The sequence below is a fragment of the Papaver somniferum genome, chromosome 5 (genome assembly GCF_003573695.1).
Source record: "Papaver somniferum cultivar HN1 chromosome 5, ASM357369v1, whole genome shotgun sequence".
NCBI lineage: Eukaryota > Viridiplantae > Streptophyta > Magnoliopsida > Ranunculales > Papaveraceae > Papaver > Papaver somniferum.
Window position 1 is genome coordinate 179,029,622 of NC_039362.1, and position 21,556 is coordinate 179,051,177.

A 21,556-nucleotide genomic window follows, 5' to 3' on the forward strand; every position below is an offset into this window, starting at 1 on the left:
TAACTAACTCTCAATTGATTCTCCAAACTCGAGAAAGAAACAAGGAACTCAGTGGTATGCAACTTATATTTTCTCACTCTTTTTCTTTTATGCGACCGTTCGCATTTCTTACTTAATTATCTTCGCAGACCTGTATGACCTTTCAGATGAAGCGGCTAACCTTCCCGATGCTGAAATTCTTTTAGAACACCTCAATTCCTCTTTAAATAATTATCCTACTCGAGGATTTGAAAACCTTAGCTTGGAAGAATTAAGATTAAAATATATTACCCTTAGAGAACGCCATAAAAATGCATTATCCGCTGCCAATAATTTTAAACGACGTTTTTTTAAGGAGAGATAAGCAATTCAAGTATTGGAAGCGAAGAAAAACAAACTTATTATTGAGAAAGATGAAATCGCTCTTAAAGGTGCGAAGGCACTAGAACAATTTCAAGAATCCATTATTGAAGTTAAAATAGAACGTGATTCAGCTTTTCGTGAGAGGGACACTCTTATTCAGGAAAGAAACTTAATTCGATCTCAATTCCTTATAGAAAATGAAGCTGAGTTTAACTGGGCTGCTAGAGTTCTGAACGATGCTAGAAATAATCTAGGTGTAAATGTTAGTCTTCACACTGAGCATTCTACACTGTTCGCAGACATTATTTCCAATTATGAAGGTCATTTGTTGTTCTTTGATCTTCATTCATATTCTTTAAGAATAATTGTCTGTTATTTTGACTCTTTTGTTCATGCTTCGCAGAGAAAGAGAAGGAGTATCAAAACAAAGTTGCAGAGCTAAAAACTTGCTTGGCTGCTAAAGAGGAAGAATCATCCGCTCGTAACTCCAAGTATCAACAATTGAAGGAGAATTGGTTCAACTTAGTTCAAAACAACAATAACGATGCTAATCGCTCTCGTGAGGCTTATGTTAAAAGAGTTTGTCTAGAGAATGGTATTCCTTTGTCGAAATACAACTTTTCAGTGATTCCTGAAAATGTACCCATTCCTGATATCCAATTTACTGATGGAGAAGAAGATTCTGAAGAAGAAATTAGTGATTCTGAGACAGAGCGAAATGAAAATTGATTGTTTCTTTTTGTTGTAATTTTTTGTTGAAATTCTTGTAAATTCAGCTTTCATCTTTTTAACATAATTCTTCTTTTCTTTGCTTCATATCTATGACATTTTTATATGCATATAAGACTATCAAAATAGGGCAAATAACACTTCCTTTGTATTCTTATTCTTGCCTCTTGTTATTTGACATATCTTGATAGACCAAATATGATTGCAATCCTTTATAAAAAACTTCTTTTCTTATATTATCTATGAGGTCTTATTTTTTCCTTCCTCTGTAAAGGTCTTACTTTGCCGCTGTTTATGTGCGACGAAATAGGCAGTCTTTACACTAGAATGTATTGACCCATTGATCTCGTCTTATTATTTTCTTGTATTATTTCCTCTTCAGGTTAATTTGCGTAAATATCACAAGTCTTAATACTCGTATGAGTTAAAAGTCTTGTGACATTTACGACTTTTGACACAATTCAGCTCCCTAATGGAGGGTGTCGTCCTTATCTTACCCCTGGTTGCCCCTTCAAGGAAGCTTACCTCTATCGTGTTAATATTATGGCTATTCCCATCCGGTTTTTCAACAACCAGTTGATTTCACGATCTCGCATACACTACCTATAGGGTTTATGGCAGCAAGACCGCACCCTAAGTGGGGTATCTTCGGCCCGAGTGCATCATAGTCAGGAGTTGTAAAGAGTGGCAAGGTACGCTCCAGACGTCCCGGGCACTCTTGACTCAATCGTGTACCTCGGCGCGCTGATCGAGTTTCTGCAGTCCTTGAGAGAGCCTTTCTTACTTTAGGCTCTCAATCTAAGATAACTATCTTAGACAATTTAAGGTATCTCTCCCGGATGGGCATTATCGTTTTATTCTCACCCCAAATCTCCACAACTCAAGTTCCGGGGTCGGTGTAGCCTTCCCTTGAGTCATGCCTTCTAGGATTCTCCAACTATGACGTGCTATAGGTCTTACTATATTGCCTCTTGCATATAAGCGAACTAGGGTGCACGCCACATTTGGATTCCTAGCCAATCTGATAATAAATATCATTTTCTGTATCCTTTTATAAAGGTATTATTATAAAGATTTCTCTTTTTGTTTTCTTATTATGGATTTACCATATGAAATTAAAATTTCTCATTCCAATATTTTAATTCGCACAACTGTAGTACATAAATGCTTCTATCGAATCATCTTGCTCGAAGAAAATCAGGTACGCTATTCATTCTATTCATTTGTCTTATGTACCTTTTGAATCTTCTTAAGTTCGCATATGTTTTCCATAATATTCATTCGTATTACCATTGAGTTGTCTTTGTGCGAAAGTCATTGTGCCCTTCAATTTTTGGTATTTTGCCTCCACACTTTTTCTTTCCATAGAACCTGTGTTGCTAACTTTGATTAACATTTTTTTTTATTCGCAAAAGAATCTGTTCTAGCACTTCACATACTTGCCTCTCCAACTTCATACACCGCATCGACCATCAATCTCTCTACTCTTTGACTATCTACTGCATATTTTTTGAAATTTCTTCGCTTGAATTCTCTTGCTTCGCATTTGTCAACATCAATTTCTTGGCAATTTTTACTTTCAATTGTATCTCTTCTTATAATGCCAATACCCCGAGGTAGAGGAAACTTGATGCATTGATGAAATGTTGATGCAACAGCTAATATTTCATGCAGCCATGGTCTTCCAACGAGAGCATTATAGGGCGACTCGACATCCACTACACAGAATGTGATATCTGTTGGTAAATTTTGTAGAAGAATTCGCATAGTCACTTCCCCCTTTGGTTTGTTCGCAGAACCATTAAAGCCATAGATTTTGTATGTTGAAGGGATTAACTCATCATGTCTCCCTCCCATTTTTTTTTATATGTATGGTAAAATAGAATATCTACAGAACTTCCAGTATCTATAAGTATCCTATTTATCGCCCAAGTATTTTTCTCATTTTCTTCTTCATCTTCTTCCAATGGCTTCGGATTAATTCCCAACCTCACCACCAGAGGACACTCATGTGATGATCTTCCTTCTGCTAATTCATCTGCACTGAACGAGGTTTTCTGCCTTTGTCAGTCCTTCAAAGGTGATATTTTTGCCTGGTTGAAAATTTCCCTTCCTTCAGCATCTCTTGCATAGACTCGACTTAATACATTATCATGAAAATCTTCTATGTTTATGAACGAGTGTATGATCGAGTTACTATATAAATTCTTTGCCTTCACACCCAATTCAATAACAAATGCATTCCTGTCCTTCTCCTTTGCATATGTATTTCCTTGAGGTGAAGGTGATGGTGGTGGTAAATTCCTTGGCTGTTTTAGTAAGAAATGGTCCAACTTTCCTTGCTCAATCATTCGCAATATAATATTCCTCACATTTCTACAGTTGCTTGTTGTGTGACCATGGAATCTATGATATTCAAAAAATTCTTTACTCCTCCTCCCTAGTGGTGGCTCTTCGCCTACATTATGTGGTTCTGGAATATCATCCATTAGTAGAGCGGCTTCCCATACTTTATCCACTGTAGTGTTCAATTTTGGCAAATTTATCTGTTCCCACACTATTCTTCCAGTTTTATCGTTATAATGTGTTTGCTGTCCTGCAGATCTTCCTGGTTGAACTATATCAGTACCTCCATAATTTTGAAGTTGCTTGTCTCTGTACTCTTTATCAAACTCTGCTTGATCTGCACTGCCCATAGCCACTAACTTTTGTTCCATCTCTGCATTATTCCTTCCTTGGGTTCCCTGCGATGTACTCGCAACAACATTTGTCAGTCTCGGAAGTAAATTTGTATTTCCACCTTTCAAATAAGATATTGCAACTAGGTGAGATTCCATATCTCTTTGCTTTTCCTCAAGTGCTATGTATTCTTCTTGAAATTCGCGCAACTCAGACATTGTTATTGTATCCTTTATTCTGAAGATTTGGGTATATAATAGATCTGTTGCAAAGAGAGCATTAATGAATGAAAGAATAAGATGTCTCTCATCCACTCGTCTTCCCATTTCACTACACATGGTTCTCCAACGTGTCGTTAGATGACGCAAACTCTCATTTGTTCTTCTGTGAAGTCCGAATGCAGTCTCAATCCCTGGTCTTGATAGATTATTACTTATGTACTTTCCCAAAAAGAAATTTTGTAAATGATGAAATGAACCAACGAATTCTACAGGTAGTCCTTCAAACCATTTCAAAGCTTCACCTGCTAGGCTTGCAGCAAAATATTTGCACATCACTGCATCATAATTTTCCCACTGCAATAAAGATCTTGCATAAGCTTTCACATGTTGTATCGCACATGCACTTCCATCAAATATACTTGTAAATGCCGGTAAACTGCACTTAGATGGTATCGGTGCTCTCTGAATTTCCTTTGTAAATGGAATTTTTCCAGCTTCCTTCACTGCTTCCTCTAGTTGTCTTCTTCCATCATTTCTTTTTTCAGTCATCATTTCGCTTAATTCTGCCATCTCCTTAAGAATTTCTTTGTTGAATGATTGATTCAAATCTTCTTGCATGGGTCTTTTTAATCTTGCTTGTCTCAATCTATTCTCACGATTGTTTTGGCGTATTGCTTCTTGTATTTCATGTTGTTCATCTTCTTCTCTTCTTCGCCTACGCCTTTCAGTATTTGCTTCAATTTGTACTCTATCACGTCTTTCTTCGTTGCCTGTGCGATCATATCGATGTCTTGATATTTCTCTTTATTGTGGAGTAACTCGATCTTGTTTTGTATCATCTATGTGACGAAGTTCGCGTTTCCTAACTCGATTATCATAATAAAGTTGACGCAATCCGCTTTGTAATTCTCTTTCTTCTAATTCTTCCCTTCTATTCTGTCTATCTCTCGCATGTGCAGTCTCTCATACGCGCTCATATTCGTCTCTTAATATTTCTCTACCATGTAATATCACCTGTCCTTGACTTGGATCCTCTTCTTCCCTTTCAAAATTAATATATGCGCGACCAAGAATGTCCCATGGATGTTCATACCGATTAGTTGCTAAGTCAACTATACGTCTCCTTTCCCATTGATCTTCCAAATTTTCTTCAATGACTTCCATGTGCTGCCTTCTCCTATCATTTCTTCGATTAGATTGACTTTGTCTGGAGGAAATTCTACTTGATTTTGACCTTGAACGTGTAGCACTCCTTGACCTTTGTTCTTGTAGTCTAAGATTCAATTCTCTTAAATCATCATTTTTACGGATTAGATTCGCACGTTCTTCTTCTTCTCTCTTTCGTTCAATTAGTAACCTTTGCCTAAGCTCTGCAATCGTCATATTTCCTTCACTCGCTGTAACTGGTTCTTCGTTCCCAATTATCTGTCATTCCTCTGTGGAATTCGTCATCGCAGTATGGACACACTCACTTGATGTTCTTCCATTCTTTCCTCTTGTTGCTCATTCGTCTTCGTTCAGCAATTCTGTTACTTCTTCTAGTTGTCATTCCTTGTTCAACAACAGACTCTATCCTTACCATTTCTAAATTTTTAGATCTCACTTTTTTCCTTAAAATCTATGATATACTATCAGGAATTATCATCCAGAGTTGTTTCCTAGCGCCAAAAATGTAGTTGTAAGTTTTCTTACAACTACACTCCACTTAAACTAATTCAATTACTAAGTGATCATTATGAATTCTTATTTGATTAATTGAATATAGAGAATGTTTGCAAGATAGATTCAAGTATTACAACAATTTTACTTGAAACCTAGATTCACTATCTCTCTCTCCCTATTTCTTGACCAAGATTTACCTTAGAATCCCCCCAGAAACAATGACCTCTCTCCTTTATATAGGGTTTTATATAGTGGATGACAGCTAAGAAACCCATTATTTTCGGGATCACTATGCGACACATTCGCTCATATACAATCGCTCACCTTCGCATAGCATACGTCTTCGCATAGTTCTTCACACTTTACCCATGACATTGCTGACATCATCTGGTGCGTCATCTCAACTTTTCTGTGTGCGACTCCCTTCGCTTAGGTTGTATTTACTTCGCGTAGTTATTAACGTGTGCGATATTTAACTCCTACAGTCGCTCTCTTTATTATTTCCCAAACACAAATGTTTATAGAAACTTAAATCTTCCAGCTCTTTAAGATCACTAAGCACAATTGGGCTGATACCGAATTCAGTCATAACTCTGTATACGTGAGAGAACGAATATATAAACAACTGAGGATATCGATACCACGACATAGTTATATATCATGATCATTTGTGCTGATGGGATCTGAAAGTCTTAAGAAGGGAAAGAACCTAGGTAGGTTGTGAAAGAGATGAGTGACTGATCATCAAATACACTATGATATGTATATATATCATGATCAGTAGTCTTAAGAAGGGAAAGAACCTAGGTAGGTTCAATAGAATGTTACGAAGAGGAGTGGAGGGGTCTAGCTGCCCGCAAATACTTTATACGGGCAGTGTACCCAACTGAAAACGAAGAGTAGAAAATGGTAGTTGAAACTGCCCGGATATTAGTGCGGGAACGTGTTTTTGACTCGTTTTCTTTGCAGAATCACATGTTTAACAGTGAACTGAGATTGTCAAGATAATTAAGTACTCCAGTATTAGTATATTTTTGGACCATTTCCTAGTTCTTTCTTGTGAATTTATTTTAATAGATAAAATAGTCTATAGCTTCTTTAGCAAAACGTGGTGTTAATAAAAGAATTTTTTTAAACAGAAAATAGATTATATAGCCGAAAAGGTATGTTTTCTGGGTCAAATGGACCGAAAAGGTATGTTTTCTGGGTCAAATGGACCGAAAAGGTATCTTTTAATGGGGGAGACGTTACTGCCCTTCATAGACATCATTTCTTCTCGTCTTCTTCGTCGAACAAAAACCAGATCTGAAAAAAGTTTAAACAAGATCTCGTTCTCCATCGCTGCTATCACCACTGTGGAAAATCAAACTCTCTCTTCAAAAAAATTTCACCACCACCACCACCACCAATTATCTCCAAAACCCTTCTTCAACTGCTCTCCACCGGATCCATTGCTTTCTTCTTCTGCTCTCGATCTTCTCTTTCTCCACCACCACCATCATCAACTATAACCACATCTACCACCACCACCATCGACAATAATACAACCACCACCATCAACATCTACAACAAACTACAACCAACACCACCACCTTCCTTCACCACCGCAACCATCGACAATACTACAACCACCAACATCAGCATCTACAGCAACTACAACCAACACCACCACCTCCCTCCACCACCGCAAACATCAACATCATCGTCAACATTGATATCACCACTACCACAAAACACCGACAACCCTAATTAAATAGAGAGTTCTCAAATTCATTCAAACCAAAACTAGGATTTTCTCTTCCATCAATTTCACTGGTAAGTTTCTCGATCCTAATTCTTTTTCATGATTTTATTATCAGAACTCATCAATTCACACGAATTGATGTTAGCTACCTTAATTTTCTGAAATGAATCATTTTTATGAATGAAATTTCATTCTGTTTTTTTCTTCTTGTGTAAATCTAACTTAAAACATGATTGAAAATGGTTTGGATTAAACTGGTTTCATGTTGGTTTAAGTTTTGTAAAATCCAGTTTAAAATTCATTGAATTTTGTTTGTATGTAACTAGTTTCATATAGATTAAGCTTATGTAAAATCTAGTCTGAAATTGATTGAATTTGGTTTGGATGAAATTGGTTTCATCGTGTTTTGGATGGAGTTGAAATTGTTTTCATCAAAGTTTAAACATGGATGAAACTTTTTTTTTTGGTTGTATTTGGTGGGAAGGATGTAATCAGTTTCATCTAGTTTACACATTGATATACCTCAATTTTTATCAGAATATACCCTTGGTGAAACCAATTTCATCAAGTTGTGGACTGTAATATATTTGTTTTTTTGTCAAAATATGTAGTATGAAAACTAGATGTGGTGTTCCTCTATTAGAGCCTAATCTGTACCATCACATTCTTATTTGTTTTGTAGGTGGAGAAAATTTTTGGACCTGGAAATCGGTTAGTCACAGCTGCAAAAATGATTTCTAGGTATTCTTGTCATCTCCTCTATTTAAGCACTTGGAACTTCCATTACCGTTTCTCATTCTGCGTTTTCTTCTTATACCAAACTATTTGTCTTCATGTTTTAAATGTTCTTTATCTATGTCCAATTCTTAATATCATCGCTTGAATCTCAGAGGTACCTCTCACATTCTTATTTTCCTTGATGCAGAACAGTGAAGCGAATGGTTTCAGTAGACATGCCTGCTGGCCCATCTGAAGTTCTGATTTTTGCTGATAAACATGCCGGCCCGGTTCATATAGCAGCTGATTTACTGTCTCAAGTATGGATAGATTTACTTCGGGATTTCTTATGTAGTTGGTACTGTGAACTTCATGTAAAATATTGAAAAATTCTACGTTATCTTTGTCCCACGCAAAAAATTCTGCTGGCCCACAGTTTCACCGTGTTTGGTCGTACATACCCTTAAGTACGAGATACCCTTAAGCAGAACAATCTGGAGACATGATATTCATATGAGAGTTTAGCCAAGTAGTGGATCTGTTATCTTCACTACTAGCTATGAGATTTGCATTCTTAAATGTGTATGTTATTTTAGGACTAAAATCTCTGTTATGATAAACCTCCAGGCCTCTCCTTTTCAAATTTGTATGCCCCAGGGAATCTGATAATGAATGTCAACGATGCAGAGAACTGGGAGCAATTCAGCGAATATTGTTTGTTATTGTGTAGAAGTGCAGAGCTGCATGAATGACATTAGTTATCAGGTATTGACATTTGTTGCTACTTCTCTATTGTTGGTGTTCTCCCTGTTTCAGAGTTGGGCTAGTTTCTCCGCAAGGACCGCAACCTTATGCTTGAATTGAAAGGTGTGATTCTGTAAACCCTTGGTCTTGTAGTTATTCCTTTACTATCTGCTGCACTTTCAACTTCGCCTGTGTGACCTGACATATGACTGAAGTATGTATACTGACGGTAACTGAGATGCTGCTTCGTTGGTTAATAGTTATGATGATCCAACATGCATTGAGATGGTGCACCATCTATGTTCCAAGCTGTGTACAACTTTGGTAGTCTGAGAACATCACCTTTTGGTTGTTTTTGTGGATTTTTTTTTTCTTTGTATGATGAGACTTATTGTAAATATCTGAATCATTTTTGTGAACTTGATTTCATGAATGAGAATGTATTTTGGGACAAAATGCTCTGTGAATGAATGTTTAAAAGGGTAATGGGGAAGGCATCCTGCCAAAGAAACTAAAAAATTCGTTTCCAATTTTTCAAAATTTAGCAGCGCTTTACAGGCGTTAATATTGGGTATATGCGACAGTTGGAGTTTGCATCCAGGGACGGTTTCGAAAAGCATTTGAGACGGATTTAAAACCGTCCCTACAGCAACAAGCCGTCCCAAATAGTATTAGTGACGGTCGAAATAAACCGTCCCTAGAAGGCAAAGCCGTCCCTAGGGGACCTTTTTGGGACGACTTTTCACTTCTTGGGATGCTTTTTTGACCGTCCCAGGAGACCTTCTGTTTTTTAGTGCCATAAAATATAGGATCCATGAATAAAGGAAATTTATCTCACTCCATTATATGAACACCATGCCACCATATATGTTATTTTGGGGTTATGTACCTTGCATGAAATTTCTAACTCGCTTATAAAAAGTACTACCTCTGTCCCCAAATTAGTTGAGCTAGTAGTACAATCTGAAAAATATTTATCTCTCAAACTATATTACGAATAGCATTTTGAAACATCTACATAATGAATATAAACATGACTATCAAATGATATAAAGTCAATTATTAATGGGGCAAATTTTGAAAATGACTAGCTCAACTAATTTGGGACAGAGAGAATAATTCTTAAATCAATGGTAAATCTGCATTAGATTTTGATTTAATTAAAAAATCTATTTCATGCATTTATGACTGCAGATCCATAATAAATATCATATATGACTATTTGTTACTCCGATTTGTTAAATAGTGCACATTGCAAGACACTTCTAACTCATTTATAAAAAGTAATTCTTGAATCAATGGTAAATCTGCATTATATTTTGATTTGATTATAAAATCTATTTCATGCATTTATGATTGCATATCCCAAATAAGTATCTTATAGGAGTATTTGTTACACCGATTAGTTAAATAGTGCACCTAGGTTTTTGTTTATTTTTTGTAACCATTGCTCAATACTAGTAAGCAAATAGTTGCACCATTAATTAACAATGGAAAATTACACTCTTCTCTCAGTCTTTGTAGCCATGGTTTTCGTTCTGAATTTGAATTTTTTAGAAGTCGATGGAAGACAAAGCATATCCATAGAAGAAGATTTAGAGTACGAAAGACAACTCAAGATACTCAACAAACCTCCTATCAAGACGATTCATGTAGGATTTAAACTAACATTCATGTGCAAACTTAACGATTGTTTGTTATATTAATATTCATATATACTATCAGTGCATCTACTAATTGTTTCTTACATGATAGTCGTCATGGGGTGATATCTACGATTGCATCGATTTTTACAAGCAACCTGCATTTGATCATCCTTTGCTCAAAAATCATAAATTTCAGGTTCGTTTAATGTCATTATATGTATTTGACTTTTTCTTTCTTGTTAATGTAGCCTCTTACAGACTAGACTAGTAATACTGATAAATTAAGAAACAAAATTATTTTTGAATTTTTCCTTTTTTCTGTCTTTCCAATATAAGTAGTTCGGAGTTTCTTCTTCAGATGAAACCAAATTCAGAGTTGAAAGGAGGTAGGAGTGAGAGTGGCACCCCAATTTTTCAAACTCAAGTAGAAAGTTGTGCACAAGGAACGGTACCCATACGAAGGACACGAAAAGAAGATTTAATCAGAGCCAAGTATTCCTCATTGTCAATTGAACCCATGTCTGCCCCTAAAAACGAATACGTAAGAATATTTTGTAATTTGTATCACATTGTTCTAAGGTATATATATTCCAGTTCATGTCATTTGTTAATTTGCCTCGAGAATACTTTAGTTTGCAGGTATTGTGTATCAACATGATGGCGAAACATTTCATGGGGCAACTGCGAACATAAGCATATGGAAGCCAAACGTGAACCTCGATGAATATAGCATGGCGGAAATTTCTTTAAGATCCGGTTGGGATCGTCAATACAATAGAATACATGTTGGATGGATGGTACGTGATAAATAAATTCCATTTGTTTCAAATCAGTTATAAAAAAAATCTCAAGAGGCAAAGAAAAGTTCGGCACAACTTCAACTAATACTTGTTGTACGATCTATTTATACTTGATTTTCATCGAACTTGACTTCAAAGTTTATGTATATTTATTAGGTGAATCCCTTGTTCTACGGAAATGACACCAATGTTCGACAATTTACCTACTGGACTGTAAGTTTTAACAATATTATCGTTTATAGTTATTAACAAATATTGTTCTATCTTTATGTTTCTTTCTTGGTTTATCGAAAAACAATCCAACGTAATTTATTTTGACAGGCAGACAATGGCCAACAGACAGGATGCTATAATACTCTTTGTCCTGGTTTTGTTCAAGTTGACGGTCGATTTACTCCTGACTTGCCTTACGAAGCCATATCTGTTTATGGAGGCGATGTTGTTGAAGTCCAATCCCATGTATATCTGGTAAGTAAACCATATTAATTAATCTACGTTTTTGTTATATAAGTCAAGTGCAGCTGAGATGCTAATATAATCTCTTTTCCGACAAAAAAAAAAAGATTCGTGAAATTTATTTGTAATTAAGAGCCTTTATTCCATGAAATAATGAAAGCTACACATGCATGTATACATTATTTTTCTGTTTGTAAATGGTGTAAACTATACCATATGGGATGATATTAATTTGATTTCTGTGTTTCACATCAAACTGTAGGATTCATCGGAAAAGAAATGGTGGTATGTAATTCAAGGCACAAAAGTTGGATACTGGCCAACAGAAATTGTTCCTCGGTTGAGTGACATTGGTGTCGAACGCATATACTGGGGAGGACATTCAAAGAGCAATGAAGATGGACACGTTCCTGAAATGGGAAGTGGTCAGTTTCCGAATGAAAATTTTAGGCAAGCTGCCTATTTTACACAAATGCAATATAATGATGCGTCTGGTACCCTTTTAGATCTTAATTATAAAAGGACGATAGATGTTATTGGTTGTAAGGAACAATATGATATGAATTATTATGGTTTTCTCGAAGAAGCTGGTCGACGACATAGCTTACAATATGGAGGACCTGGCGGAAAGTGCTAGTTAGCTTGTGTGTTGTAACGTGCTTGTTTTCATTATGCGAACAAGGAAAGGGTTAAGTGGCAAAATGCCACAAAATGGACCTCAAGATTGTGAAAATGCACTGAACGTTAGGGAAAAGATTAAAATGCTCCATTCCGTTAGTTTTGGGACATTTTGATCAAAATTGGACATCATGACCAGTCAACGGATTTTTGAAATTCCATCTTTATCCTTCTTAATCAAAACGCCCCAATCCACCACTACCACCGCCACCACCAAACGAACAACCACCCACCACAATCGCTGCCACCACCACCACTGCCATCACCATCCCCACCACCGCCACCACCACTACCACTAGAACAACCAACACCACCGCCTCCTCCACCACCACCACCACTACCACCGCCACCGCCACTATCACCATCACTGCCATTGCCGCCACCACCATCACCGCCACCACTACCGCCACCACCACCGCACCACCCCAAACCCTGAACCCTAAGCCCTGAATCCTGAATTTTAAACACTGAATCCTGAATTATGAACAATGTACCCTTAAGGACAATTTCGATTACTTTACTCTCTCTAACATAAAATCTAACGGAATGAGACATTTTAATCTTTTTCCTAATGTCCGGGGCGATTTCACAACTTCGGGGTCCATTTTGGTGCATTTTGTCACTTAACCCATAAGGAAAATATTTGTTTTGTCGTCCATCAGTCCAAGATTTAGTTAAAATTTTCTTCAACAATCTCTCTTTTATGACTGAAAAAAAGAGGTAAGTGTACAGAGTGCATTAAACAAACAACTTGGCTTAACCGACCTAGAGTAAGCTCTCCTGGAAGGGATTAGGAATCCATACAACTTCACTTGACCTATATATTCATTTATTGTAACTATGCAACCTTAGCAAAAAAATCAACCACCAAGTCTGCTTCTCTATGTCAATACCATGCTGTACGTTTAAGAAACAAAAAAAGAACCAAAAAAAACTTTTTATTGTTCAGACATGAACGAAGATACGCTTCTCCGCAGCACAGATGTATTGCTCACTTGATCTTTAAAAATAATTATTTGCCTCTAAACAGATGTGATTTTTTTTTTCCTAGAATCCATCCGTAAATATAAATGATCATTGGCTATTAATGTTTCCAAAATCGAAGCAGCATTAGTGTTAAAATTGACAATGAGTGGGGAGGTCCGAAGGATTATAAACCGCAGGATCTTAGATAACTCAGACAATGTGGGACTAATAATCTCAACACGCCCCCTCACATGTAACCTCGTTGGGTCTAACACGTGGACAATAATACGGGTGACGCGGAGTATAAAGGTTCGGTCAAATGACTCGACACAAATAGCTTTCTCTGATACCATGTTAAAGTCTGCGGGCATCCAACTGAAAACCAATTGACAATGAGTGGAGTGGCCCTTCCATATTATATTTAAGTTAATTATACGAAATCTAGCAATGTGAGACTATTGCCCTTGCATACGTCCACTCACGTGTAAGGCCAGTCACGCGGCCTACACGTGGACCTACATACGAGTAGCCAGTCAATCGGAAACAGGTGTACAAATTAGTGACTAAACCATGTGTGTGGGGGGTGGGGGGGGGGGGGGGTGTTGGGGTTAACACTTCGTCCAGTAACTCGGCCTACACCCGGCATACGCAGGTCTGGGTCTGGGACTTAGCTATGATCCCATGTTAAAGTTTGCGGGCATCCAACTCAAAATCAATTGGCAATGAGTGGAGCGGCCATTCCATAATATATTTAAGTTAATTATACGGAATCTTGCAATGTGGGCTATTGTCCTTTCACAAGAAGAGTTGTATTAGAGTTTGGTTTATGTTAGGAAAGTGTTTTTGTATAGAGTTTGATCTTTGTTATCAAAATTTACTTTTAGTGATCGTCAAGTTTGTGAAACTATAATTAGGTTGTTGAGCCATGAGAATTGTACACCGAATTGATTATCAATGTAGTCGTTTATTGCTTCCGCGTTTCTGCCCTCCTCTCTCTTGCTCGATCCTACGTACAATATTTTTTTATTTTTGTCATCACTAAAAAACTAGATAGCAACTCGTGTTTTAGTATTTTTTTATTTTTTTTCGTTTATTACGTATTACAAGGAGAATCTGTATTAGATCTGATTTTAATTTGAAAACGTAGTCATGTATTTATGATTGAAAATCTAGAGTATCTACTAATATTTATTTCACCAAGTAGCAAAATAGTTTAAATAGGCTTTTGTAACTGTTGCTCAACACCAGTAGCTTGGCAGATAGTTACACAAACTCACAATGGGAACTTATATTTTTTTCTCGGTCTTTTCAGTCATCGTTTTTATTTTGAGTTTAGAAGTTGATGGAAGACAAAGCATATCAAAAGAAGACTTAGAGTTAGAAAGACAACTGAATTTACTTAATAAACCTCCTATCAAGACAATTTATGTAGGATTTAAACTAAAGTCATGATATGTCAATTTGTTATTTTCTTGTATTGATATTTATATCTACTAACAATGCACCTAATAATCGTTTGTTATTTCAATAGTCGTCATGGGGTTACATTTACGATTGTGTCGACTTTTACAAGCAACCGGCATTTGATCATCCTTTGCTCAAATACCATAAAAGTCATAAATTTCAGGTTCGTTTGATGCCTTTACATTTTTTTTTCTAGTTTGCGATTTCACTTGTCTCAAATATATTGATTACTTTTTTCTTTTTTTCTCCATAAGTTTACTTCAGAATCTTTTTCTTTCAGATGCCACCAAATTCGGAGCTGAAAGGTGATAAGAAAACATCAACTTTTCGGACTCACGTACAGAAGTGTCCGAAAGGAACTGTGCCCATACGAAGGACACGAAAAGAAAATTTAATTAGAGTCAAATATTTGTCATTATCAACTGAACCCATATCTAAAACGATGGATGCCACTACACAAGAAAAGGTAATCATATATTTTGCATCATTATTGTCTCATTATTCCAAGCTTTATATATTTTATTTCAAGTCGGTTTTCAGTTTTCCATTTTCTAATGTTCATAATTTATTCCCCACTTTGCAGGAATTTTATATAAAAATGAAGGTGAAACACTATTTGGAGCTAGTGCAAAGATGAGTATTTGGACACCAAATGTGGGCGTTGACTAATATAGCTTAGCTGAAATTTCTTTAAGATCGGGTTGGGATAATCAATGCAACAGAATACATGTTGGATGGATGGTATGTGTATGAATCATCTTTAAGAATATTAAAAACAAGAGAGAAATTAGTATATATATAACCACCACCACCTCCTCCACCACCACCTCTCACCATTGCCGATTACCACCATCACCACCTCCGATTATCACCACCACCAACCACCGATTACCACCACCACCACCTCCAATTATCACCACCACCAACCAACGATTACCACCACCACCAACCACCACCGCCACTATATATATAACTTAATTTAAAACATTAACAAAGATATTCTCACAAACCCACTATATATATAGCATAATTTAAAACATTCGTTTTTGGTTGAATAAATGAGAAGTAATCGTTAAAATGAGTTGAAAATGGAAGTTGCAGAGAGGTTTAATGGAAGATTTTTTTTTTCAGAGAAAAGTTCGGTTATCACGAATTAATTTTTTCTTAACCGAACTCAGGGTTGGGTTGATTCACAAAAAAATACGTTTAACCGAACTCCTTGTATTAGAACAACACAAGTCCATAAGTTCGGTTCCTTCGCAAAATAAGGATATCACCGAACTTTAGTTTACGAAAATAATGAGAAGTCCACAAGTTCGGTTCCGCAAAAATATTAAGTTTTCTTTGTAATCGAACTCTACCTAATTCGCCAAGAAATAAATTTCGTAGTAACCGAACGTTTTCCTAATTGCATATATGCATATATAATTCCAGTTCGGTTGATTCGCAAAATATGTTGAAGTTTGCGAACCAATCGAACTTCTAACAGTAGGTTACTTTTAACCTGCAGTTCAGTTGGAAACTTGGTTGCGTTGAAGTTTTCGAACTAACCGAACACACAAGATGTACCCAAATAAATTGTTAAGTTCAAAGTTCGGTTACCTACCATTTTATCCTAGGTAACCGAACATTACACTGTACGACCAAAAGCTCCGTTAACGAGCGAGTTCGGTAACCTGCGTGTTTGGAAAACGTAACCGAACTACACTTTCAGATGTGTTCGGTTACATGTTCTTGACATATGGTAACCGAACTGGCCCAAATCTACATAAAAAATTTCATTTTTTTTGAAAGTTTGGAGCAATTCAACCAACATTATCTAAGTTTGAAGCATACTTGGGTACCCAAATACCCTTCCTCCGGTTGTGGTTGGTAAAATTCATCGTTTTTCATGTTTTCCTTCTTCATCTTCTCTAACTTTACTCTCTCTTCTACTTCTTTTAAAAAAAACCATCTTATTTTTAATCTCACTAATTATCTTTAACTTAATCATCTCACTAATCATTACACTAACTAATCATCACCCAAAATTAATCAGGAGGGTAATTTAGGTATTAATATAAATATCTCGATAAGGTGTGACCTAGATTTACTTCTAATGTCTTTACCCAAAATAAAACCATGGTCCCAAAAAAAAACCATGATCCCAAAAAATTGTTCTTAATTATGCAGACTATAGTGGGATGAGATTGAAGAAGACAGCCAGAAAAAAAAATCCAATACGCGTGCGCTATGTAACACAGACACCAGCTAGCTGGTAATCAGTCTTTTCATGGACGATTAAGAGAGACTATCGTAAGTATACTAGCTCAGATCGGATACTTGGTTCAAACAGGGGTATATAACTCGCCTAAGCCCGCATATCATGATAAACAGTAAAAAAATTAACCTAAATGTCCTTTTCATACGGAAATTGTTGATTTTGTTCTTTTTAATTAATTTTGTGTAAAAAATTCCGAATACACTTCATTTTAGTCTTCGTCGAGCCAAAAAAAAAAAAAAAGCATGAATCACCTCAAATATCAGCAAGCAGAATGAGCTAATCTAAACATTTTGGCATTATGTGGAGCTATATGGGCTAAATCCAAATATTGAGTGGGCTTGGGAAGCCTAAGCTAAGTATTGATTTGAAATGTGTCGCACTAAAAATTTCTAGTTTTTGTCCCAATATCCCATTTGTAAGTCATTGCAACATCAATCATAAAAGGTGACTCTTTAGTGGCATATCTGCATTAGATTTGTTTTTTAATGAGAAAATCTAAACCCTGTATTAATGATTTCATACCAAAAATAGCTCGTCTTTATTGCTATTTGTTGAGATTATTAGTCTCACATTGTCTGGACATCTAAGATCCTGCGATTTATAATCTCTTACGACCTCTCCACTCATAACCAATTGATTTTGAGTTAGATGTCATATTCTAATATGGTATCAGAGCAGTCTATTTGCGACGAGTCATTAGACCGCGCCTTTATTCCGCCTTTACTACTTGGAATACGAGATCATTTTGGAACATCCTTTTTTTAAACTCATGTAGAAAGATGTCCCCAAGGTACAGTACCTATACGAAGGATATTGCGAAACAGCCCAGTGATTTCAATCCACTAGAATGCAGGATGGATGATATATAGGAATTAAATACTGTATTTTAAACTAGAAACAACCCAGTGGTTGTGAGAATACCATCACTTGCATGATATATTTATACTCAATTTTACGAAAAAATGATTCCAAGATTTATATATGTATTAGGTGAATCCCATGTTGTATCGAAATCGCACTTATTATGGTTCAAAGTTTTATACACTGGACTTTGAAGTTTTAAATCACATAATTGCACATAGAATACTTGTATGACTTATTTTTACTTTCGATCAATAAATAGTTTTGTATTTTTAAGTAACATATACAGTATAACCCCTATAAAATAATAGCGTCGAGACCGGCAATATTTATATATTTATCACGATATTAAATAACCGCATAAATTAATAATTATTAAATTATATATTAGTTAGTTTATCGAAAAATAGTTTAATTCTAAAAATAAAAAAATCACCAAAATGAACTAATACACCTTATTCCATTGCAAATTATTTTAGGCATTACGAGATTCGTTCAATGGATGACACCATATCAAAGAATCCAAGTAAGGCGTTAGATAATAAAGGAACTAGAGAATTGCAAAATTTAATCAATGAATTGAATAATCACATTGAAATGGATGTTGAATTTCTTTTAAACTGTCCTCAAAAGGATATTATTTCAGATTTGTTGATTGGCGAAGAAATAATTGAGAGTGTCATGGGAAAAGACGAAAGTGATGATGTGGAAGTCGAAGATGAAAGTGTAGTTACAGAGCCACCTTCCCGTAAAGAAGCTATCAAAGTTGCAAATATATTGAATAGGTTTTTATTGCATTAGTAAATGACAGCACAAAAAACTCTTCTAATAGTTAGAAAAATCCAAGATGAAACTCAATATGACATCAATTTTCTGATGGGGGCAGATTTGGAAGGGGCCGTGAGGGACAAATAGAATGACGCCACGTGTCTCTGTAGTTAACTGTTTGTAAACTAACAAAGCTCTGTCAATGTAGATTATAAGGTTATTTTGTTAACTGTTTGTAAACTAACAAAAGCTCTGTCAATGTAGATTATAAGGTTATTTTTGTCTGCTACTAAAAATAATCGATCTTGGTAGTTCAAAGATCTTACAAATTAAAGTTATGATGTTCTGCAGATCAAATAAATATGAAACCATTAATCTTGAAAACTTTAATTTCTCATTCACGTACCCCATTTTAAAAAAAGGTAAAACAAAAAAGAAATGATTTAAGATGAAAATTATATACGAATTAGAGCATCTTTTGGGGGTTTCATTGATCTTGATGTTGATGGTGATAGATAATGAGATTTTGAAATCAACTAATATAGATTAGTTTAAACCTAAGAAGCCCGGCCCACTGTTCTTGTTGGTGTGATTAAGGTTGTTGATCCATGTTCTTTTAATGACACGGGTAGGGATTGAAGACAAATTTGTTTGCGAGAGGAAAATATAATTGAAGATTTCTCCTTCCAAAGCAAAACCACATACCTCGACCAAAATCAATGTTTGAAATAACTTGATTTAATGATTTATAAAACGAGAACTACAGTTCGAGTGAGCGGCTAAGTAAGCAGAGCTCGTAACCTCGAGTTATGTATATAGAACTAATAATCAGTCTCTCATCTTTAAATTGGTTCCAAGCGCAATTTAAAGATGTAAATTGGTTCCAAGCGCAACTTAAGATATTTAGAGAAGAGAAAGAATAAGACGCGTAAATTGATTGAACATCAAAAATACTCTATTTCGTTTGTTAGAAACAGTCATTCTATTTGTCCCCTACACCCCCTTCGAATTCTACCCCCATCAAAAATTTATACATCTTTGTTAAGCGAACGAACATCCGGAACATAAAATTTGAGAGAAAAGCTTTGTACTCCTCTAACAATCGAAGCAAAACTTGAAGGTAATGGTTTGGAGATCAGAGGCCCTCCCACCTTCGTTTCCGATGGTGTTCTAAGCACATAACCCTAAAAACGTTATAACCTACCTAGGTTCTTAAAATCGATTTCTAACGATATAAAATAAACACTTCTATAACGATTATAAGCACCCTCATTAGTGGAGACAATGCTATATTAAACATCATAAGTAGCATTCCATGTTTAAAAGATAGTCCTTTCTATGCAGCGAACTCCGCCACAAGGTTTCCATCAAGAATTCATTTCCGTACTATAACTTTCCTAGTTTGGGGCCTAGGTGGATTATTTGGGGACTATCGATGTTCTCACGCAACCTAGAGAAAGAGATAAGGGATGTCTAAACTAGGTAAAAATACTAAGTTACCCTCATTATTAAAATTATATCCTAACCCTTATCCTTATAGATTTTAAACGTATTCAAAAGCTTGCAAAACTGGAATCATTTCCCTCATAAACTAAAATTGAAACCTAACTTCATAAATGGATTCTAACTGCATCAATTGATTTAAAGAAAATTTCATCATCTCTTTTTCATTAAAAAAAATCAAGCTAAACATAGCCGATTGCAACCCATTACGCTTAATTATATTTGTGATTGATTAATGCATTTAAAGATCAAAATTACAAAAATCTTGGGTTTCTGTGTTTGATCATAATCGGTTGACGTTCATGTCCATATTTCCCGATTCCTACAACAATCGGTCTATGTTCATGACCACGTCAACCGATTATTCTGTATGTATGTTTGGTTGATGAATATTTAACCAGAATCAGTTGATGTCCATGCCCATATACCCAGATTCAGGTATGGTAGAAATACCAAGTTTTTTGTATGTTGTTCTTTTTTTCCGTTTTTTTTTTTTTGTAAAATCGGATTATGTGAATGTTCATATAAACCGATTGTATAGTATTTGATTTCTTAACTTCTAGAATCGGTCCATATGGTTATATAACATCCTTCGATTGTTAACAATCGTATGGCATACTCGATCATAGAATGAGTATGATTACATATTCATTCTGAAAAGACGAGGGTACCCAAATATACCTCAATCTAAAACTTTTCCACCTATAAGTCCTTTCTCTGAAAGTGATTGTCTATGGACTGAGTCGAGACAATACAACTAATCGGTTCACACTTCATGTGATCGTCTATGGATACGAGATCGAGACAATACGATAACAAGATAACTTGTGTGATTGACTATGGACACAAGATCGAGATAATACAACAACGAAGTATGTTTACTTGATAATAGGTTAGGACTTAACCAAACCCAATAGGATTGCTATCAAGTAAATAGGAATTCACGTTTGTGTATTTTACTTCTAATTATAATAAAAACAATTATAATTGCGGAAATTGAAAAGTAAAAGACACAGAAAGATTTTGTTAACGAGGAAACTGCAAATGTAGAAAAACCTCGGGACCTTGTCCAGAATTGAATACTCTCAAGATTAAGCCACTATACAAAATCTAAACCAACTTCGTATAGTTGAGACCAAGAAACTAAACATATAGTTCACCTAGTTCCGTATGTATCCCTGCGCCTCCAACTTGCAATAAGTCATGCACTTGGAACAATTCCTTTGGTTCGTATTCCAAACATTAAAGGAACAACAAATCTGTTCGGTAACAACTCTTTTCAAACAACGTGATATGAGTTTGACAAAAGGCTC

General features: G+C 35.7%; 2 protein-coding genes across 2 annotated transcripts; one reads left to right on the top strand and one right to left on the bottom strand.

Moving 5' to 3' along the window:
* Positions 1-10,318: 10,318 nt before the first annotated feature.
* On the top strand, positions 10,319-12,377 carry LOC113280200. The gene is made up of 7 exons (XM_026528854.1): positions 10,319-10,490; positions 10,594-10,680; positions 10,843-11,025; positions 11,117-11,281; positions 11,441-11,497; positions 11,606-11,752; positions 12,003-12,377. The coding sequence occupies exons 1-7, from the start codon at positions 10,329-10,331 to the stop codon at positions 12,375-12,377; spliced, it is 1,176 nt and encodes a 391-aa protein (XP_026384639.1). The 5' UTR covers positions 10,319-10,328.
* A 239-nt stretch (positions 12,378-12,616) lies between these two features.
* LOC113280201 (putative glycine-rich cell wall structural protein 1) lies at positions 12,617-12,973 on the bottom strand. Its single transcript, XM_026528855.1, has one exon. The coding sequence runs from the start codon at positions 12,971-12,973 to the stop codon at positions 12,617-12,619; it is 357 nt and encodes a 118-aa protein (XP_026384640.1).
* Positions 12,974-21,556: the final 8,583 nt, after the last annotated feature.

Coding starts and splice junctions, on each gene's coding strand:
- LOC113280200 (XM_026528854.1), top strand. CDS start 10,329: ATGGAAAATTACACTCTTCTCTCAGTCTTTGTAGCCATGGTTTTCGTT. Junction 11,282..11,440: donor GAATACATGTTGGATGGATG/GTACGTGATAAA, acceptor TATATTTATTAG/GTGAATCCCTTGTTCTACGG. Junction 11,498..11,605: donor GACAATTTACCTACTGGACT/GTAAGTTTTAAC, acceptor TTATTTTGACAG/GCAGACAATGGCCAACAGAC.
- LOC113280201 (XM_026528855.1), bottom strand. CDS start 12,973: ATGTCTCATTCCGTTAGATTTTATGTTAGAGAGAGTAAAGTAATCGAA.